General features: G+C 31.1%; 2 protein-coding genes across 6 annotated transcripts in view; one reads left to right on the plus strand and one right to left on the minus strand.

Moving 5' to 3' along the window:
- The window catches only part of LOC123275308 (zinc finger protein 99-like), a 50,629-nt gene extending 47,466 nt beyond the window's left edge, over window positions 1–3,163 (minus strand). For all 3 annotated transcript variants that reach the window (XM_044743337.1, XM_044743338.1, XM_044743336.1), the window contains exon 1: window positions 2,952–3,163. The gene's annotated coding sequence lies outside the window, so the exon portion shown is untranslated. The remainder of the gene's footprint in view (window positions 1–2,951) is intronic.
- Window positions 1–23,898, plus strand: part of LOC123275307 (protein tiptop) — a 198,988-nt gene that overhangs the window by 64,056 nt on the left and 111,034 nt on the right. For 2 of the 3 annotated variants that reach the window (XM_044743331.1, XM_044743334.1), the window contains exons 3-4: window positions 2,180–2,499; window positions 4,551–4,735. Coding sequence is in view for 1 of the 3 variants with exons in the window: in XM_044743334.1 (XP_044599269.1) it covers window positions 4,696–4,735 (40 nt within the window). In the remaining 2 variants the exon portion in view is untranslated. The remainder of the gene's footprint in view (window positions 1–2,179; window positions 2,500–4,550; window positions 4,736–23,898) is intronic. The other variant, XM_044743333.1, reaches the window with a different exon arrangement.

The following is a 23,898-nucleotide window of genomic DNA, read 5'->3' on the forward strand; positions in this document are numbered from 1 at the left end:
TGGCAATGTTTCACAAAATTTCGGATATACTCGTCAGATTTTTTTCGATTACATCTTCCTTTTAAGGAGGCTCGTAATTTAACAAACATATGTCCTGTTTTTTAAGAGAAAACGAGGTTTTTTATCTTAATGTTTTTCACTTTTTATATTTATTTACCAAACACTAAAAAATTTCCGGCGTTTATTGCCATATACTGACGTGCTATTGCGGAGAATATACATTAAAAAAACAATTGAAATATTAATTTTATACGGTAATAAAAATGCATTTGATTCAAAAGAAAAAATTCTTAAACCAAGGAAATAATTTTAAAGAGTTTTATCGTATGGAATTCAGGAGAAAAATTCTTGAACTCAAAAGGAATTGTTTTTATCTCGAGTAAATTTTACTTGATTCAACAATTTTTTTGCTTGATTCCAGATGATCAAACTCTTCAAAATTTTGATCTTGGTCTAAGATTTTTTTTCTTTAAAAAACTACATTTTTTAAAAGTGTATTGCATTGTTTCAAAATTACTTTTATTGAAAGATATATTTTTATTATTAAAAAAATTTAATACATTTTATCAAATTCTAATATTTTGATTTCTATTAAATTTTATAAAGCGTTTTTAATCGGTTTTGATTAAGCTTTCTATTTTAATTGTACTGGTATCATCTGAATTAAGATTAATCAATCTTACATTAATCAATGTAAAAAATTGAAAACAAAAAAAAAACTATAGTATTGAATATATTTGATATTCAAAATAACATATAATTTATTGTTGATAATTAACTTTGGAATTTTTTCCTGTTAATAATTATTAAGTTAAATTTTGTAATATTTATAGACAATTTACAAACAAAAAATATATAATTAAAACATTTGCTTAGTAAAAAGTTTTTCGTTATTGCATTGAAAAAAGTATAGATAAAAAATTTGTATGTTAAACGTTCAACATACATAATTTTTTACACAAAATTTCATTCAAGAGAAAAAATCATGAACATCAATTTGAAAAGTTTGATTATAATATTTTAAATCCGAGATAAAAATTCTCAAAATAATGAAAAAATGTTTCTTGATTCAAATAAATTTTACTTGATTCAAAAATTATTTTATTAATGCATTAATGTGTAAATTTTTTTCTTTTTCCAACAATGAAGTGTTTTGTTAAAGGGTGAAATTCCTGTAATGAAAAATTGTCTGCTTATTCAAGAGTTACAATTTGATCGAAAAATCAAATTCTTTCTTGAAAAAAGTTGAATATTTTCAAATAAGAATAGAAATATTTTTTTTCAGTCCAATAATTTTTTTTTTCGAGTAAATTAATACAAATAATAAAGCAACATATTTATAAATTAATCAAACTCCGGTATTACTTTGATATTAAAAATTTCAATTTTACAATATTGTCTTTAATATTTCTATACATCTTCCAATTATATCTCACATCCATATAGACTTTTTTCATCGTAAAAAAGAAGAAAATTCACTCCATCAGAAGTTCATCCATTTCATGTTTACTTACACTATAAAAAGCCCTAAAATAGAGTATACAAAAACCGTGTACACCGGAACTAGAAAATAAAACTATTAAATCGGAAAAATGAAGTCCCGAAGAAAAAGCTGGAGAACCCATAAAGCGATATTTGTGATCGATATAAGAATCTCATGAACTGAGATAAGTGAGTGCGGCCAAGTCTGTTGGTTTAGCAGGAGCGCCGGTGGTACAGTAGCCTAAGAAATGCCCTCATAAATGTCGCGCCACGAATGTTGCCATCTTACAAAGTTGTTGGAAGCGGCGCGACCTCACCGTCATACCCGTAAACCAGCTCAATGAAAGACGGTTAAACTATACTCCATACTCCATACCAATGTACACTACCTACATACAACAAGACTAGAAGCTCCTCCAATAAGAAAACCTATCTTCCAGCCAAAAACACAAACATTATCATCCCAAGTTCTTCAACCTCGTCTAATCCTTACCCGCATAAAAGTTAAACACATATAGTACAATAACAATAATATAAATTCCAAGCTACCCAGAAATTTTCATTTTAACTATATTTATTTTCTCAAACTTTTTATTTTATTTTTATCCTTTCACAAATTTATCGCGTTCTCTGCAGCAATAATCCCAATTATATATTTTCCAGTTAAGTATTAAAAAAATAATAATTATTGTTCCAGGACCGAGAATTAAAGATGAAATGGATCCATAAAGTGTAAAATGGTCGGAGGGGAACAGAAGTCCTCACTTGGACTAACTCGTAGTCCAGCTGCTAGTAAATCGGGCCCGTCGACTTTTAATTGACAGGAATGTTTAGCGGAGTAATGAACGCCCGTCCGTCCCGTCGATAAGAGAAAGAGAGAGATCAGATGAGATGAGATGGGGAAAAGAAGAGGACCCAGAGCTGGACCTGGACCCGATATGTAACATATAACATATATAACGTGCGTTGTTACTGAGGATTGTTGGATGCTGGATCCAGAAGCCACGTTTTGTTGAGGTGAGTAGTGTGTTGTTGTATATAGTACCATTGAGACTGAATCGGCGACTAGATAGAGACGCGGCTACAGAAAGCATAAACATTTGGCATTTGCCGTCCCTTATCTCGCGTACGGGGCCGAGTGAATGCGCGCGTTCTCGCCGGTGGGCGTGCTGCCTCGTCTCCAAACATACGTCCTTGGATCATCACAGAAGGGGTATTCTATGACGCTATAGATCACTCAGACTCCACCTTCGGGGGCCGGCCAGAGGCGGAGTTTCATTTCCGCGGTCGCCAGGGTGCGACGCGCCGCGGACAGTTTCTGAATTACTTCTTAACCCGCCAAATAATTTATCATTATAATAATTATTATTTTTGTTATTAATATTATCATTGTTATTAAAAAAAAATTATTTGATATTTTTATCAAAATTTTAAATAAATTTTGAAAAGTAGACAAATTTCTGACTCACCTTTTTATTTTTCGGGATTTTGAGGTTAGACTTAAATTTTTAAACCTCTCGGAAAATTTCCAGCCGCTGCTGGAGAAATTTCACTGGAAAAATGTAGAGCAGGCTTAGTTCTACTGATTTTTTGTCTCACAAAATTTTCCAACGACTTTTTAAAGACACTGTGAGTAAAAAATACGAGAGACTTACACGCGTCGTTTCGTGCGACCGTAGTTTAGAATCCAGCCGCGGCGAAGCAGCACTGGGGGGGGGGGAGGAGAGGAAGCTCGCCCTACTCGAGAGACAGATGAGATGACACTGTACTACATGATCCCGCCCATCATGAACAAGTTGAAGGGAAAAGAGTGAAGAAAATTTAAAACAAGTGCAGAGATGATAAATAAAATTATTTTGCGGCAATTGGATGCAAGTTTATTTGTTTGTTTGCTGTTCGATAAAATTTGATTGCCGGATCAAAATAAGGGAGAAAGTTTCTCTGTCCATGTGTTGTTGTCTTGTTCGATAACTTCGGATTTTAAGATATAGATAGAGAAGAGTGAAGAGTTAAGAGATAAGAGGAAAATCCTGAGAATCAGAAGCAAGGAGTTTATGCGACATGCGAGGAGGAAGGAGGGCGGATCGGTCCGCGAGCGCGAGAGGGAGGACTGTGGGGAGACTGAGGACCTCCCCCACCACGCGGCGCTTCACCGCGACGGCAGTCCGCAGTCAGTCAGCGCTGGACCGCCGCCCGCTCGATTTCTGCATTTTCGCACAGTTTACATTTTACACCCCGGAGTTTTTTTGTTGTTATTTTATGTCCGTATTTTTTTTTATAAAATAACTTTTATTAGTTGTGATTTAAAACTTTTAATTTAGAAGTTGAGTGATTTTATTAATCTCTGATTGCTGGCTAAGGATAATTTAAATTTACCCGCGTAATTTTAAAAAATTCCGAGTCGGAAAGAGTTAAGTGACGTTTTATGTTTGGAATTATTTATAGAGTAGCGGGTGGTGCTAAATGTGGATTGCTACTTTTATTATTATTATCATCACGTCTTTGACTGGTTAGAGTTGACATTAATTGACACCGATGATATAATATGTGTATATGTAAATGTATTAATATCAATATAAATATATATTTAAATATATATTGATGATGATAATAATGTTTATGATGATATTGAATAATGTAATAATAAGCGCTTCAACATTTGTTTGATCTCTTTTTTGTTATGCGATAATATAAATGTCAGTGTTGTATTTAATATAATAATCCTCAGCTCGACTCGGGTGATGGTAAATCGATTAACGGAAGAGTTGAGTAGTCTAAAGTGTGACAACTGATTTTATGAAGTTTTAAACAAAAAATAGAGTTTTTGTGCTGAAACCTGGTTGTGCTAATATTATTTATTGAAGTTTATTTTTAATCGGTAATAATAATATTATTATTGTTATTATTGGTGACATGAAAGCTATTTTGGATTTGTGAGTGATGGTCCAAGTGAAATAAAAAATAAAATTATATATGAAACCCGAATGACGTTGACGGGATTTATCTAAGTGTTTATCAAACGTGAATATTATTATTATTTTATAAAGTATAAATAAATCGGGATTGAGTTTGTTTATTTGGTTAGTGACAAGTAAGGCGCAATCGGCACATAAAATTGTAGGAGTCTTAATCTTAATCGAGGCTGCCGGGTGGGTGCTTTCAACTACTCCGCACTCTGCAGAAAGGGAGGATCGTCTGAAATAGTCGCGACAGATGTCTCGAAGGAAACAACAAGCGCCGCAACGCATGAAATGTAAGTTTTTCAATGATATTTTTGACTATTATTATTAAATTATTGTTGGGTTTTATTTTAATAATAAAGTTAGATAAATTATTGCGCGAGATTAAAAGATCGGTGTGAATTTGCGATGCGCGAAATTGATGTTAGAGCAAATGTTGATTGGATGTGGCGCGCAGCACGTTGCTTCTCCCACGTGGGAGACCATGAGGCGCAAAACAATCTCGTTTGTAACAACTCATACACCTCATATATACTTTATTACTTTGCCGGCATCGGTATTTTTGTTATTATCTTGAAATGTAAGATATGTAAGATGTAAGATGCAATGTACTTTGTGTGTGTACTTTACTTGTGGTTATTGGATATTAGTTATTTCATACTTGCAAACGCGGATTCTGGTGTTCGTTGAAACTTTAAAGCGTTTCTTGATTTTTATAATTCTCGTTAATATTTATTATTTATTATTTACTTCGGGAGGAAATTTAGTAACCGTTAAATCTGGGTAGCTTGGGATAAGAGTATAAATCTGTTCGTGTGTTGAGAGCTAAAAAAACTATGAAAAAATATATTTGTAATGAGTAATGTTGTTTTTTATTGGAGAATAATGTACTCAAAATGAAGGGAATGAGATATTTTTTTTAATATAGATTAGGTTTGAAAAATAATGACTTGAATGTGCACAGTAAAAAATTTTCTGTCTAATTGTGTCAAAAAAAGTTTGGATTAAAAATTTTTATGATAAATATATTTCACACATCATTTTTTTGACAGAATGACAAAGATTTTTCTATCGTGAAAAATTGGAAAAATTTCTTTTTTTTTTTTTTACTTATCAAGAAAATCAAAAAATTATCAATTTTTGGGTAAATTTAACATTGTGAAATTTTTTGATGCTCTAGAAAAAATATAAATGAATTAAAAAAAAATCAATATATTACTTTTCTTGGATTTTTAATAAATTATTAACTTCATATTACATTATCAACAATAATATTAATTTTAAAATAATGAAAATAGTAACCCAACAATTCTTTGAAAATAAATTAAGAAAATTATTCATCATGCACTTTCATTAATTTTAATTTTTCAATTTATAATACGAAAAATTTTCATTTTTAAATTCAATTACTTTTATTCAAAGTATTAATTAAAATTTTAATTGAAAATTGATTCATAGAATTTCAAAATAATAAAGAAATATAAAATTAATAAGTTTAAACTTCAAATGACATTTAAAATTTAAAAATGCTCCAAAGATTGAAAAAGTTAGATGTCAGCAAAACTTTAACCTACTAAAATTCTAATGACAGTTTCTATTACGTTAAGAAATGTTTTTAAAATAAAAATCTTGAATTTTCAAGAGTAATTGAAAAATTTTCAAACTGAATTTTTTAAAAAAATTTTGTAAATGATCGTTAATTTAATTTTGATAGCAAACTTTGAAAAAAATTAATTTTTTTTAATCAATTTATCTTAAAAAAAAAATTAGAAAAACGGTTCACCCTAAAGGCCATCCTTGCAACTTCCCGCTAATTCCATTTCTGGGCACTTAAAATTGTACTTATGACATTTTTGAGATTTTTAAGCTCAAAATATAATTTATGTGATATTTTGAGCTCGCTGAGTTCAAAGAAATAATATTTATATGCATTTGAGCTCTCCCAGCTCAAAAGTCTGATAGAAGTTTCATAGAACACTATTTTTGGAATTTTCAAACCGCAATAACTTTTGAATGGATCAACCAATTTTCACGCGGTTGGCAGCATTCGACGCAGTTTTATCATCCTCATAAGTTATTTTCAGGTTTCAATTGATCGAACCAGAAATTTCGGAGTAATCCCGAGTGTAAAAAACACTTTTTTCGGTTTTCTTTCGTTCACGATATCTCTCGAACGAATCAACCGATTTCGACCAGCTTGGTGGCGATCGACGTGGTTTTTCAAGCTTAAAGGCGGATTAGTTTTTGAAGTTGATCGATAAAGCCGTTTAAAAGTTATTCCAAAAAAATCACTTAAAAAAAAAAATTTTTTTCTTATTTTTTTTGAGATTTTTCAAAATTTCTCAAAATCTATCGGTCAGAATTGGTTTAAATTCACAGGAAATCTAAGTTTGAGGGAACTCTTTAGAACGCCGTTTAGTAGATTCCGATCGGTTTAGTCGTTCAAAAGTTATAAGCGAGTCACATAGTCATATACACACACACACACACACACACACACACACACACACACACACACACACACACACACACACACACACGCACACGCACACGCACACGCACACAGACATAGTGACAACATCGCGGGGGTAGTCAGGGAAGCTTCCTATGACCTTAAAACGTCGAGATCTGATGAAAACTCGATTTTTGCAAAACGGGGTGAAAACAATAACTTCCCGATTTTTGAAAATTTTCGATTTTTCTAGCGGTAAGTTAAAAAATAAAAAATTTTGAAATACATTTCCAACGCACGTATTACATTTATTTTTCCACACTACTATCGTGTGAAAAAAACAATAAATGTTAATAAAAAAAAAAAAAAGTGACAAGGCTGTCATTAATCACCCATGCCTGCAAACAGCATAAATAATTATCATAAAAGTGTCAGTAAATCATTAAATATCTAGTAATTATTTCTTTTGTACGATTGCTTGGAGTATTTATAAGCGAATTAATTCATTGACCCGAGGATAATTATGTCTATCGACAGTACGTATTCGCGTATAGGGAAAATGTTATAACCGGTGGAAAGGATCGGTATTATACCGGTACCTGGCCAATCAAATAAAACCGCGGGTAGGGTTTTGAACCGCGAGTGTCGGAGTATGAGCTCGAGATTATTTATTGTCACTCTCGGCGTTGTTTACGACGCCTTTAAAATTTGACTCGACTTATTACACTTAACATTGTACATTATACATTATACATAATATATAATACCGATCGGTACGCAAAAGTATTAGAGCAGAGCCAACTTTCCTGCCGAGTTGTGGTTTATCCCTACTTTATTTAACGTATAGTAAGTATAAGTACTAGTACGTGTTACGTGTACGTACTCGATACTGATGCATGTACATGTACACAGAGAGCGAATCACTGCTCGGATCGGCGTGCACATAAATCGAACTCACCTGACAGCCGACTCAACCGAGACGCGGTTAGAATTCTTTGATATTGGCTTGCGAAACATGAGGACACATAGTCGTCGAAAAAACCACACATCATTCCTTATATTCTATCTTACTGTGTCCTCTACTCTCACTTATATTTCATTTATTAAATATTTCGTAATTTATTGCTTATATGTAATTTAAAAAATTCGGAAAATTTTATCCCCGAAAAAAAATTATTGATGCGGTAAAATTGGGTTGTTTTAGTTCAATTTTTATCATTAAAAAGGTCTTGATCTGAATTTAGATCTTCTAAATGTTTCATACATATATTAGGATAAATTTTTGGAGTAGTTATTTATAATTCGAATTTTGCGCTCGATAGAATTTGTTTATTTTATTTTGTACAAGTCAATGTAGTTATATGTTACATGTTTTAAGGCAGGTAATTAAAAATATGAGCAAAATTTCATGACATTTGGTACAATCAAAAAGGTTGTATACTTGAATTTATGTCTTTTCATAGTTTGATATTTTTTTCGGCGATAATCAATTTATCATCTAAATAATTAAGAGAACAAATAAAATTTTGATAGAATATTTTTATTTTAAAAAGAATTTTTATAGACAAGTTTGGTACCACTAAAAAAGTTTTGACGTGAATTTGAGCCTTTTCACCATTTAATTATATTTTTTAGTGATATTTAAATTGTAATATTAAGTTTTTGGAGGAAGTTTAAATAATTTGTTAGTTCTATAAGTCTGTTCCGTCATATTGGTCGATTTAATTAATACTATAAAAAAAAAAAAATTAACTCGATTCAGGAGAAAAATTCTTGTCCCGAGAAAATTATTTTAAAGAGTTTCACTAACTTGAATTAAGATGAAAAACTCTTGAATTAAGTAAAATTTACTCAAGCTAAGAAAAATTTCTTAGTTTTAAAATTTTTTTGCTTAAACCAAGAGAATGAAATTCTTCAAAATGATTTTGTTGGTTCAAGAATTTTTCTTTTGAATCAATTCTTTTTCAGTGTAGTATTGATCCTGTCATAGTAATGTTATTTTTATAATTCGTTTCAAATTATTTATATTCCAAAGAAAAATATTCAAAAATCATTTAGCCAAAGTATCTGTATTTTTAATTCATATTTCTCAGTAGCCACATGATGACTGCAGGTTATTAGTTATTATTATTGTTGTTATAATCATCATGATTTATTAAATAATAAATAATGAAATTTAAAATTTTCATTTTAAATATTAAACCTAGCATCTGTCATCCGTACGTATGTTTATGTTAATTAATGAAATAATAATAAATATATTAATAGAGATGAAACTATCAGGGAAAGTTGTCAGTGTAAATTAAAAATTCAGTTGGTCACCGAGCCGTTTAATTTCTCCGGTAATTTATTGTGTCCGGTTTGAGAGTGAAAGGTGGTGTTACACAAATGAATAATGCGATATATGTATTTTAGAATTTTGGCTGTCCAAATTCAAATAGTATATAATGATGATAATAATGTAAGATTATTATTTTATTATGGAGTATATTACATATTAGATATATGTTTTATAGACGATGAACATAGAGATTGTTGGAGGAAGGAGGAAAGAGGAAGGAGGAATGGAGGAGCATAACTTGCAAATATTACTATATGAAAGTTTACATGTGTGTAACGCTTCCTCTTCTCTTCTGAGTATATATGTGACGTGGATATCAAGACATATGTGGGCGTAGCAAAGAAATATACTGGCTGCGATAAATTTCAGTGAGCACGCATTCCCTTTTGATTCTCCAGCGATTAATCTTTAGCGAGTCTTGTAGGGTGAAGACGTCGAATATATATTTATTTTTAACCTCAATGTCGGACACGATATATAAATACTAATTTTTCATAAAATCTGTGCTGGTGTGCATGTATATGTGCCGTCAATTATTGCATATATAATATCCTTGGTCGAGGTACGAAATTTAAGTCCATTTTTTAGTTAATTTAATCAGACTGTCAGAAACATTAGTTGGAATAATAAATTTTCTTAGTAAAAAATTTGGTGACATTTTTATTGTTTAAGTTCATGGTAAAAAATTTTTTTTCTTTAAATTTTTTAAAATATAATTAACAAAGTAAATTTTTAATCAAGGTCGTTCGAAATTGTATTTAGCGATAAAATAACAAATATTTTAAAATCTGGTATGGAAAGTATAGAAGAAATTAAATTAATAAATTAACTCAAGACGAATTAAAATGATTAAATTTTATCTAAACGAATTGAATAAACATAAATAAAATTTCTGTAACTTGGAACAATTTTTAAATAAATGTAGTAGTTTAAAATAAATTTAAAATTATTCAAATTATTAAATTTTAAACTTGATGTTTATAATTTTAGCTTATAAAATTTTCAATTCTTAATTGATTATTTTATATTAAATTTACTGTAATTATAATTAAAGAATAATAAGATAATTTATTAAATTAATCATGAAAAGAGTGATATTATACAAACAAAAAGTAATGATCTTACAAAATTATTCAAAAATAATTATGATGCTTAAAGGTGATGTCACTCTTACTGTGTATAAATCTTAAATCAAGATTTCACTACATTATAATACTTAATATATATTCAAATTTTTCGGTATTTTAAAGGAATGTCTTATAGATTGTAATTATCAAATTTGTAAAACTTTACAAAAAAACTACCACTTTTTTACTCATCATTTTTATTACCTCTGAACATGACACTAAAACTAAAAGAGATTTAATAAATTATTCAGTTAAAATAAAAAAAAAAAGAAGTAACAAATTTGGCCAATCATACCAACAATGTGATAAAATGTCAATCAGATATTTTAGAGTTGATGTTCATGTAAGTGTTGATGTGTGAATTTTTCTACACAGAAAAAAAGGTTCTTTGAATTAAGAAAATTGTAAAGAAGGCTCAAGTTTTTTTAGAACAAGAAATTTTTTTTGACTCAATAAAATTCTATTTTATTCAAGATAAATTTTTTGTTCTCATTAATTTTGGAGTTTTACAACCCTTCCCGACTAGAAATTTCGTGAGGCATTGCCGAACAATCAATTCGGGGCAAGTTTGGCTTTCCGAACTTTGGCAAGCCTAATTCACGCCTTATTAATTCCACTATAGGTAAGCCAAAGTTAGGCACGGCCGTAGTTTTTCCGAGCTACACCCAAATTCGGCAAATCTTTGGTAACTGTGATTTCATGCAAGTCAGGCATACCAATAGTATGTCAAACTTTGGACTGCCGTTTGTTTTCCAAGCTACGACCAAGTTTGGCAAACCAAACTTCGGCAAATTTTCGATAACCGTGATTTCATGCACGTCAGGCATACCAATAGTTTGTCAAACTTCGTTCTGCTGTAGGTTTTCCGAGCTTCACCCAAGTTTGGTAAACCAAACCAGCAAATCTTCGGTAACCATGACTTCATGCAAGTCATGCACACCAATAGTTTGTCAAACTTCGTTCTGCCGTAGATTTTCCAAGCTACACCCGAATTCGGCAAACCAAACTTCGGTAAATCTTCGGTAACTGTGACTTCATGCAAGTCAGGCTTACTAATAGTATGTTAAACTCCCGACTAGAAATTGTAGTGAGAAATGCTGAAGAATTAGTGAGGGACAAATTTGGTTTGCCTAACTTAGGCCTGCCTAAGTTGCACCTCATAAAAACCAAGGCAGGCAGAACGAAAATTGGCATGCCGAAAATATTTCAAATTTGGTTGTGATCCTGAAACTGTGTGGCATTGCCGAGGTCCGGCATATTATGGAAATGCCGGACTGATTTGTAATAACCGTAACCATAAATAATTGCTGAAGTTCGGCTTGCCAAACTTGGACGTAACTAGGAAAGTCTCATGGATTCCTTATAAGTCTGATATATTATGGGAATGCCGAACTGGTTTCAAGTAACGATAACCTGAGTTTTGCCAGTTTGGATCGAACTTGGCTTTCCGAACTTAGGCTACCCCAATTTGAATCTTATTTGTTTTAAATTAGACAAGCCAAACATTGGTCGTGCTTATAAGTATCTTGAGGCACGAAGTCGCTCATCATCGGCGTAGCGTCGCGGTATGGTATAGGGCTCTCGTGTGTCGGGTACGATGTTCGAGTCTCGCGTTCGACATGTACGATTTTTAATAATTAATAATTACTATTAAGGCGAGTGTGAAGTAAAGTTAAGTGTTATGTGTGACTAATGTATATAACTCTTACATCATCTCCTTCCCCCTTGACTTATCAAGTCTACCAATCAAAAAAAACTTCTTCACATAAAAAAACGCTCCAAAAAATAAAAATAAAATTACCGAAAAACTAAAATTAAATAATAAAAAATAATATTAAATAAAAGCAAAAAAAATTTGTTTTTTTTTATTCACGAAATATTTGAAAAATTTAGTCCTAAATTCCATATTTATACTTAAAATAGTAAAAGTAGATAAAAAAATAAGCATTTGTTATTATTAATTTTCGCCTGATAATAAAAAAGCTAAAAACCAAGAAAGAATTAAATTTGGATTCTTCCTTGCGAATTTGGTTTCCGAAATGCTGCCTACTTAGGTAGCCAAATTCGGACCGAATGAGGTTTAGATAATCACCAGCAAGTGTGGTTTCCAAACTGCAGCCTAATCAGGAAGCCAAGTTAGGCTGAGCCTCGCAACTGCGTTACATCCCAAACTTCGGCCAGGTTTGGATGCCTCACTTACCGCAAGTTTGGAATTCGGCATGCCTTACTTGCACCAAATCACTGCCTCACTGAAATTTCTAGTCGGGTTAGTGATCTTTCAAATATTTAAAAACATGTTGCTGATAATTACTTCTATTGATATAAATTAAATCAAATAATAATTAAGTAACAAATGATGCTTAGTGTTGAGCTGAGTTATTCCGTGAAATCTGGGGCAATTCGCGGTCGGGTTTTCATTGATGGAAATGAACGCGTTTGGTAGCTCGTGACTCACTCGTTTGAGGCTAGAAATTAACCGGGACCGGAATTTAGAGTAGAGTAGAATAATTCAGAGTAGTATTATATTATAAGGCACAGATGAGTAGAGTAAGAGTGAGAGTAAGAGAAGCCGAGGTTTGGGTTATTTCGGTGCTGCGAATGAAAGGAGCATCGCGATGCATTAACGACGTTATACGGCGAATCTCACCGACACTGAAAATGAGTGATATGTCGAGAGAAGAATCTTATGATTTATTAAAATGGGCACGTTGTCGTCAGACGCTCTACTCGTTACTAAATTTAGAGTCCCTGTCGCTCTTGTTAGCGCCGAATTTCCTTTTCATTGATTTTTTCTTCTTTTCCTTTTATTTTTTTCACATTAAATACCGTTACACTCATAAAATCAAGAAAAAAAAACATTTCTTTCTTATTCCATTCTCTGATGTAGATTCTGTCTTTTTTCTTCTTATTTTTCTTTTTACTCCTCATTTTTGTATTTCTCGGGGCTTTAAATTTAAGGATACACGGTTCGTTTTTTTGGAGAAGAAAAAATGCACGTTATCCGAGTGGCGAGCTAGTCTGGTACAACATAACACTGATTTTTCCTCTACTCACTCGGTTGACAGATTTATGACCTAGTCCTTGAGATTCCAGAAAAACCGAGGGCTGGATCCCGTGGCTCATTGTTCGGGGTGAAAGTTTGCGCAATGGGCTCCCATCTAATGTCACCCGATGAAGGAATAGTGTAAAAGGGTCTCTGTCTATACCTAACGCTATTCTACGGTCAATATTCTGTTCTTTTTTCTTCTCTTATTCTGTATTATTATCGCACCAGCCATGCTATAGTTACAATTTACGATGTGATGTAACTTCACGGAGAATTTTTCTTTTCTTTTTTAAATTGGAGTAAATTTAGGCCGTATATTTTATATTTTTGACACCAATGCTGGTGAGTGTTTTATCTTTAAATTATACCAAATTTTTACAGGTTTAAAAAGACTTTTACTGGAAAAACTATTTTGAGTCTTTATAACAATAAAATTTTTTATGCAATTTTTTTAATGAAATTCATTTTTCTGTAAAAATTAAATTTCTAAATTTTTTCGTCTTATATTTTGAAGAAATTTTAAATGTAAAATTCAAAAATATTTTTTGAGTTGAGAGTTTGAAAATTCAATTTTGGATTGATTCTTGAAATCTAAAAAAATTGTATTGACTTTTTTTTTTAGAAAAATTAAAAATTTTAGACTCAAAATATTTTTCAAAGTTTAAATAAAATATTAAATATACAAAAAATATTTTTTTAAAGAAAATTTACTTTCATATAAAAAAAAGTTTTTATCAACTAAAAAACATTCCAAACAATAACATTTTGCCCTTTCCACATGTTCAAAAATTAAAAAACCATTATTTAACATCTAAATATAAAAAACCAAGTTTTATTATTTAATATAAAATTGAAAAATTTTCCTTCTGATAATTGACAGTAATAATTTAATAACTCAATAAATCGTAAAAGCTAAAGCGGCATGCAGCTCGTTTCCATATTTCTCATGAAATTAAATTTGCGTAACATATAAACATCGGTGTTTATTAAGCCTTAGAGGTTTAGTGACATAACAAGTTAATGAGTTAAATTAATTACCGGATTAAATAATTCTCTATAAATATATAATCTGTCCAACAAAACAGCAAATCATCAGGAACGACAATATATCATTTATCTCGTTCCATATATAAAAATGAAAAATAAAATGTATACTTGGACATATATAAAATTATAAATAATTATAATGTATCCAGATATTTATGTTTATCTTTTAAAATTATTTTTCATTGGCTCGAACGTCGCCATCTTTTTCCACTTATCATCTATCTCATATGTGTGTATATTATATACACATAACACGGATTACGTTAAAAAAAGGAAAATGTCATGCACGTTGAAAGATCCGTACAGCATGGCTTATTCATCCACATATTCACATATGTATGGTTAACCAAACGTTATAGACATTGGTCGAGTACGAGCCACCGCGGGAGACCAACGTCCTCGAGTCCCAGGCAGCGTCGCGGCGCTAATAAATTAGCCTTAAGAAAAAGATGGCCGGATGACGAATGCCCGATGCCTGGTGTCTAAACCCAGCAGAGTCGTGGAAACATAGCGGGAGATGGAGATGGAGATGAGACCGAGGGACTGTCGACGATTCAACATTCAACATCCAAGAGTGCAAGTGAGATCCATTAGATCTCTGATCAACACTATCCTCATCAGTAAGAGACAGAGATAGAGAGTCAGAACTGCTGTGTCGCAATAATAACAGCCTCTGTATATTTTTATTATGTACATCTACATTCTACATGGATACATCAAAGAACCGAGCCCGAGCGTCATCTGACCGACAGTGGAGACATCATGTGATACGGGCCTCAGTAATTAATCGTTCTCACCGTCTGTACTTTTTTACCATAATCATTCTTATTATACATCTTTATATTTTATTATCTATCTATATTCCACACTAATATATAAATTTGTTGAGTTTTTAATCTTTGTCCCAATGTAATTAATTAACTATACTTTGAATTTATGTTTAATTTTTTATAATCAACAGAAAATACTCAGATTTAAATGGCAGGCTAACATTTTTTAATTTTTAATCGTTATATCTAAATACAGACACTATAAATTAATTAACGAAAAGTTTTAAAATTAATTAAAGCAATATTGTTGACTAAAAATTGCTTTTTTTTTTCATCGAACATTTAAAATTTAAATTTTTAATTTTGTCAAAGTAATTATCTAAAATAAATTGTATTGTAGATAAAGCTTCGAGAAACAAAAAAAATATCAATTCAATTGAATAATAATTCATTTTAAAAATTTATTTAGGTTACTTATACTCACTTAAGTCGTATTCATTCGACAGCCTGACAAAAAAAAAATTCATATAAAATTCATATATATATTAAAAAATTTGATAGTTATATCGCCAATGTTTAAAGAAAAGCTCAATTTTTGAATCAGCAGAAATATTTGGTAAGTGGTGTAAAAAATAAGAAATAGTAATTTTTTTGTATTCTAGGGATAAAAAAAATTAACTTGATTTAAAATAAGACATTTGGGACCAAGAAAATTATTTTGAAAAATTTGATTATATTGAATCAAATAAATGTTATTTTATCCAATAATTTTTTTTCTTAATTAAAAACAATTACATTCTTCAAACCAATTTTTTCGGTTTAAGATTTCTTTTCTTAAATCGTTAATTTTTGTAATTGCATACATCTAAAATTCTAAAAATTTTCTTACATTTTGAAAGGTATCAAAGTTTATTTATTGTCCACAAATTGAACAGGTTTTGTTGGCAATTTATAATATAATAATGTATTAACAATTCATAGAAAGGAATAAATGAAATTTATTTTCTTAGCTGACACACACTGATAGAAGCATTTCTTAGTATTTAAAAAGATTTCTTTGTATTTAAGAAATCATTTCTTAAACATCATTTCTTAATATTTAAAAAATATTTCTTAAATACAAAGAAATATTTCTTAAATATTAAGAAATATAAATACTAAGAAATATTTCTTAAATACTAAGAAATATTTTTTAAATGCTAAGAAATGATGTTTAAGAAATGATTTCTTAAATACAAAGAAATCTTCTTAAATGCTAAGAAATCCTTCTATCAGTGCATCTTTAAGACTTAATTATAATTCAAAATTAATTAAATATAAATATAAATTGGTGAAGAGAGGTGAAAGCTGTTCTCCGAAGATCGAGTCAGAGGACATTTCGTTTGACGTCAATCACCTAACCGGCACAATGTAAATACAAAGTACATCCATATATCCGTACGGTATACATATACTTATACATATACATGTATATACAAGGAAGTACATGTGTTTATAAATGTATACTCGACCGAACGTAGGGAAGGGTAAATCCAGTATCCAGTGTTGGGTGTTGTTGGTTGTTGGTTGATATATATACGTAGTGCTGACATAAACATAAACACTGACCAACGGACAAAACGCGACTTGGAGCAGAGAGATCTCCATTACGATGGAAATTCCATTATCCCTTGGAAGAAGAGTCCCTCGACGCGGCTCGACACAACCAATCGAACACAAGTATCCTCTCCGTGTTATATGTTATGTACTCGCTTATACTTGTGTTATGTTATATACAGTGATAGTAATAGTGATAGTGACGATAATAATAATAATAATAGACACTCGAGGGAACCTCTGTCTTCCCGAAGTCAAACCCACTTATCCAATCCAGTAGCGCTCGATTATCCTAACGCAATAAAAAAGGCATGAATATCAAACGCAACCTTATAAGTTGTTACTTTTATGAGTTATTGCGTTATCCTGTAACTAAAAACAGTTACTTTACTATGTAATATATAATATATAATATTTAAGCTTTGCTGGGACAAGTTGCCGGGGTGACATGATGTTATAAAGATAAACATATTTACAAACCTTGTTTGTACAAAACAGAATTATTTGGTCATGATTGAATTTTGTCAGAGAGACAGTGATTACTGTTCATTTAATTTTTGGGTTTCAAATAAAACTTATGGAGAAGGTAAAGAAATTTTTATAAAAAAAAAATTTTTAATGAGTTGCAATTAGTCTGTAGTTAAGATGAAGAATTGTAATTTTTTTATAACGAGTATCAATTATATGTAGTTGAGATAAAAGAATTTTATCAAATTGAACTTCAACTGAAATACCTGAAGCAAATAAAGCCTAACTAAGCCAATGTTAACAATCATTAAAGTACATTTTTTATAAAATGTAAATTAAAAATTGTAATTTCAAATAAAACTTAATTTATTTTTTCGTTAAAAAAATTAAGTTGATTCAAGAGAAAAAATCTTAAACCAAAAAAAAACATTTTGAAAAATTTCTTGAATTTCAACAAAAAAATTTTTGATCCAAGAAATTTGATTTATCTATATTTGTGAATATAGGTATACAAATACATGGAGTGAGCAGGTAAACTGGTACATGAGCAGCTACTGGGGCTTTTACCTTAGTTAAAATAAATTCTATCTTTCAAAAATTTTTTCATTTAAGGCAATACGATATAAAATAGAAATAATTTTTACTTTTAATCTGTACTTTTAATTATGAAAAATATTTGATTTGATGTATCCTAAATTTTTATGTAAATCTGAACTGTACTTTTTGAAAAATACAATAAAAACTGTGATTTTCTATAAGACTCAATGTGAAACGCAAAACTTTTTCAAGTTCAATTATTTTTTTACCGATTCTTTACACTGATAAAAAAATTAATTTGACTCAAGAGCCAAAATCTTGAACCAAGAATACCATTTTGAAGAAAATGATTTTCTTGAGTCAAGAGAATAAATTCTTAAGACAAGAAAAATTTACTTATATCAAGTTAATTTTTTTATCCGTGTATCATTCTTCAAAAATTGAGTACGATTATCTTACCACAATCAACTAATTTACCAAATTTTATTAAATTCTAAACAGTCATTTTACAATGATTCAAAATGATGTAATTAATACTAATTCAAGATTCTGGACAAAGATAATAATTTCAATTAAAATTTTCTTGCAAATTTTCTCAAGCTCCAAATTACTCGACAGGTACACGTTCTCCGTTGGTCGTGCTTTTTTTTTATCTCACTCGCCCTATCATAACTCTCTCTAATAAAATGTTTCTTAATTTGCAACAATTATTAAAACTAAAAAAAATCATTGATTTTTCGATAAATTTTTCATCTCCAACTCCAGCATCTGGTCTCTGCCTACAGATGTCTCTACTGCAGATGAAGAAGAAATAACAATAATAATAAGAGTAAGAAGAAGCAATAGACATAACAGAAAGGACGATGGGTGCGGTGCGATGGGGCTTCGTCCGTCTGTCTCGTCTCGCGTGACGGCTTCGTCAGCCGTCAGCTTCTACTTCGGATCGATACGGTTGCCACTCTTAGTATAGCGTCCTCGTAGCACCACCCGCCACCCGTGAAAACCAATGCACCCATACTCGCTTTTTCTTCTATTCCCATCCACTTTCCTCTTGTTTCTTCTGGTTCTTCGGTAGTCGCTCCTACTGCCCTCTATCCTCCACCCTTCACCCTCAATTCGCGGTATAGGTGTAAGTATAGGTACTACATACATATACAGTCTAGTTGAGTTGAGTCGAGTTGAGTTGAGTCGAGTTGAGTTGAGTTGAGTCGAGTTGAGCCACCGGCCGGGTCAGAAGACGTCTGCTGCCCGGGCGAGCGACAGCTATCCCCTCTTATTTTCCTCTCTTCCTCCGAGCTTTAGTCGCCTTTCCATCGGTGAGCTTGCACCCCCCAGTACACTCTCACTCTATCTACACTCCCGACTTTATGCTGTATATTATACACACACACACACACACATATATATATATATATATATATATATATATATATATATATATATATATATATACTACTACTACAATAACAACGTCTCTCGTCGTCTCCACGACTCTATTCTACCGCGACGTGCCGCGAGATGGACAGCTTTGCTATCAAAATGTACGTGTCGGTGAAACGCCGGCGCCCCGAGCGATCTTATATTCACTAATGCACCAATACTCACACACTGTCTCACTATTACACCCTCACATACAATAAAAAATTCTCTTATATGTTTTATATTATATATATTTATTAGTGGTTAGCTCTCGCGATGTCTATCCGATCGAAACTTTATCCTCATCATATTTTTTATTTGTCACTTCGTTCGTTCATTTGTGACAGAACTTAAAAATATAAATTCTCGATAAAAGCTGGACTATATCAGAATCGTTAAATTTATCTATATTTATTTAACAAAAAAAAGCTTCTTTGATTTAAGTAAATATCAAAAATTCTAAATCAAAATTTTATGTTAGAAATACTTTATCAGATCCTTTATATTAAATCAAATACCATCTAGTGTGTACAAGAGAGATGAAAAACCGACTTGTGTGTACTTTTTATCAACACCATGAACTTATGCGTTATTTAATCTTTAATACGTCTTTGAGCGAGTTCGTCGTCTTGACGTTACATTTAATATTTGTGTATTGGCTCGTAATTAAGATGAGATTGATATACATAATTAGATTTTTCGTAAATCATTGATTGATGTAAAAGTTTAATTAAAAAGTGTTTTTATCTATTTATTATTTAATTTTGTAATTAAATTTCGAGAATGACTAATAATTTATAGTATAAATTTTTTTTAAACATCTACCCTCAATATGAGAGGTACAGTGAAGTTTCCAGAACTTTTTGTTTTCTAACTTCTTATTGTATCTCTACCTTATTCATCAAAAAGTAGTGGAAGGGCTCGTGCATTCTCAATTTTTTATTCCTGGAATTTGAGACACTTCAAAGTCGAAGGTGGAGAGGCTCTACTGAAATTAAAAAAATGATTTTTTTTTAATTCAATTAATTTGACTTATCATATGCACATTTAAAATAAATATCAGGAAGAATAATCAAGATACTCTTACTTACGGATAATAAAATTAATCTTGTTAAAGAGAAAAAATCTTAAATCAAAATGATAACTTTGAACAATTAAGTTGTCCTGAATTAAGCAGAAAAATTTTTAAACTAAAGAATTATTATTTGATTTAAAAATTTTCTGCTTAATTCACCACAATTAATAATTTTTTTGGTTCAAGATTTTTATTAACCCAATTGAATGATAATTATCGACATTGTTTCGGTTAGCTTAACTAAACTAGGATTGCTCTTCGCAAAAAACTTAGAAAAAATTACTTTGATTTTTTTATCAGTGAAAATGTTTCTAATAGAATTATTTTTTTATCAGTGTTTTAAATTAAACTTTTCAACCCAAGAAAAGAAAAATTTTTCTTAGCTTAAAATAGAATAATTCAACCCAAAAATATTAGATTAATATAGCAGTATCATTTTATCAAATATATCGCTAATCAGAAAATTTCTTTCTTCAACTGAAAGATTATTTCTTGAGTTAAAGAGAAGAAATTCTTCTACTCCAAAAAAAAAAAAAAAAAAAATAATAAAAAAAATATGAAGATAATTTTCTTGTTTAAAGTAAACCTTTTCCGACGAACATGACACACATCTTACGTTTACTTAGGCGACTTGTTAACAACGGGACGGATAAATAAACAAATAAAAGTAAACGACACGAATCATTAATTTACTTTATCATGTTTTAGTAATAATAGTTACATGTACTTTTAATCGGGCGACAGTAATAATGAGAATCCTTGTCAAGAGAGTAGCTGGTGGCTGCTGCCGGTAGTCATAGTTGTTGAGATTGCAAAGTGACCCATTGACGGAGGCAGAGAGACAACCAATCGATACTCTCGGCAAGTTTACACTCGCGACCCAACTGGCTGATGCCTCCACACCAACCATCACCAGCACTAGCACCAGCAAACTACACTTTTGCTCTGTCTTCTTTTTCTTGTTCTTGTTCTGTTGACGATGAGTGAAGGGAGACCAGAAAATAATAAACGGAGAGAAACACGATGAAAAGTTACTGGATAGGAAGAAAAGAGAAGAAGGGCGAAAGAGATGAAGCATCGTATCGTCCGTTTCGTCAACCTGTCGAACTGAAGGAGCTCTTATCCACATGACATGTCGAGCAAAAAATATTTGAAAGAGAAGCTTCCGTAGACGTTTACCAGCCTGACAAAGACTCCCAATAATTTCAAGAGTTATTTCTACCCTGCCCTCCTTGGCAACTTGTCTTTGTGCTTTCTTTCCGCTTTGTGCCGGAAGAATAAATATGAGCTTGTGTATACTCACATACTCACACACTCACTGATCTAGCATCAGCGTGGGTAGTAAAGAAGGTTAGGCACAGTTGACCAGCGTATTGGAATGACGGGTTGACTGACGGGGGTGCTTCGAATCGCAAACGGATACGCTGACGGGCGGACATGTCTGAACCCATGTAACGATTACGTTTCGCGGACAACGCCAATCAATCAGCTCATTACTAACGTCAATCACATTCTCCTCTAGGCGATGTGGAGCCTGTCACGCTGACACTTACTCGCTTACTCACTCACTCATTTATGTTATATATTATAGACTTCTTGGGATGACGCCCCGCCAATTGGTTTGTCATTCTATATATATTCTTATACATCGATAGTTTTTGTTGATATTGTTCTATTGTCTCAGTAAATAATCTTTATGGTGGGCTATAAATATAATATCACCCGGCTAATAAGAAAGTCCCCCACAGCCCGCTATGAAAATACTTATTATCATTTTTTTATTTATTGACTTTGTTTTAATCTGGACCAATACATCTGGAGGGTCTTTTTTCTTTATTCAGATGGAATTTTTTATAATGTAATAGACCAAAAAAGAAGAAAATTTTTTTAAGAAAAATATATTGCTGAAAATTTCATTTTTAGTTTGAATTAATTTTATAAATTTACTCGCGAACCAAGAAAATAAAACTTTTTGAACTAAGAGAAAAATTTTTTAATTTGAACATTAAAAAAAAAAAAAAGGATGCACTTTAATATTGTCAAAAATAATTTCATATTTTTTTGGTATCTCGAATGAAGAAACTTATTATTGAATTAAAATTATAAAATTTTTACAAAAAAAACGAAATTTTCCTTAGTTTCATTTTTTATGCATAATTTTCAATATTCATTAATTACACTTAATATATCTTTGATCTGTATTGTTTACATTTTAACATATGGTTCTGATAATTATAATTTAATTATAAGTTATAATTTACTGGGATCTGATCTATCTAATAATTTTTTTTTTTTCGTATATTCTATAAACTCACATTAAGATGATCCTCTCCACATTCCTTTCTCAATCCTTTCCTACCAATATCCTGTTACGTGAATGTGGAACGCTTCACGTAATAATTACCGTAACTCCTATTCTTTCCCGCTTCACAGCATTATTTATGTTTGTAAAATATGTATAAACCATATCTAATAATATGGTTTTGATATTAATTAATTTTATGGTGGTCAAGATCAAAAATTTTTGAATCAATGCAGGCAGTTCTCTTCAAAATAATTATTTTTGATTAAGAATACTTTTTTTTAACTTTTTTTTTCCGTGTAAAAAATATTCACCATTATAAAAGATATTCAAAATTGCTAAGAAATTAAAAAAAATATATGGTATACTTAAAAAGTATAATTAGTCTAATTTTGACCGGTCAAATGACGTCATAGTCAGTAAATTTTTATCTTCGCCAGAGGGTTCAACAAAGAGATCAATTTTTAGTGTCGTTTAGCTTAAATGTGACGTTAATGGTTTTTGTGTGTGATGCATATCATGTTTGACCTATTTTCTATACTCGCTTATTCCAGTGATTCATAGAATAATATATCTTGAATGAAAATGTAAATCAATTTCGTCGGACAACGAACTCTAATAATATTTCAATATAATATAATTTAATTATCCTTTTTATTTTCTTGGCATAACATGAATACTTAATTTGCTCTGCCCTAGATACAATATTATTCGAAAAATTTTAATTAATTTTTGAGAACAGCCGAGGTAGAAATTTGTGAATTAGCTGTAAATAAAAAAGCTCGTGGGGAAACCCAGTACGGACAGGAGTTGAGTGAAAATAAAGTAAGAGAGTGTGTATTAAGTATGTATGTATGTAGATGAAGAGGAAGAAAATAAGCTTTGGATAGTATATAGATATATATAAAAGAAAAAAAAAGGTTTGAGCGAATTTGAGAGACCAGAATCACGAAGGTCAAGACAGAGGGTACCGTGGAAATACCGAGAGCTAAAAGCGAGTCAAGTATAAGTGAGTAAGAGTAATAGAGTAAAAGTGTGTAAGTGTATGTATATACTGTACACTGTATATAAAAGGAGTAAGTGAAGGAGAGTGAAGGAGAAGAGGAAGCGGGTGGGTAGGTGGGTGGTAGCGATAACAGGGGCGGACGTGGAACAGAGGCGGAGTAGGTTGCTGCAGACGCGGGGTGCGACATGCTTTATGACGTCTGTTCATCACATCGCCCCAACGTCATAAATTAGAAATCACCCCTTGGATAGGCTCCCATCTATGATGGCG

Source organism: Cotesia glomerata, linkage group LG1 (assembly GCF_020080835.1).
Source record: "Cotesia glomerata isolate CgM1 linkage group LG1, MPM_Cglom_v2.3, whole genome shotgun sequence".
NCBI lineage: Eukaryota > Metazoa > Arthropoda > Insecta > Hymenoptera > Braconidae > Cotesia > Cotesia glomerata.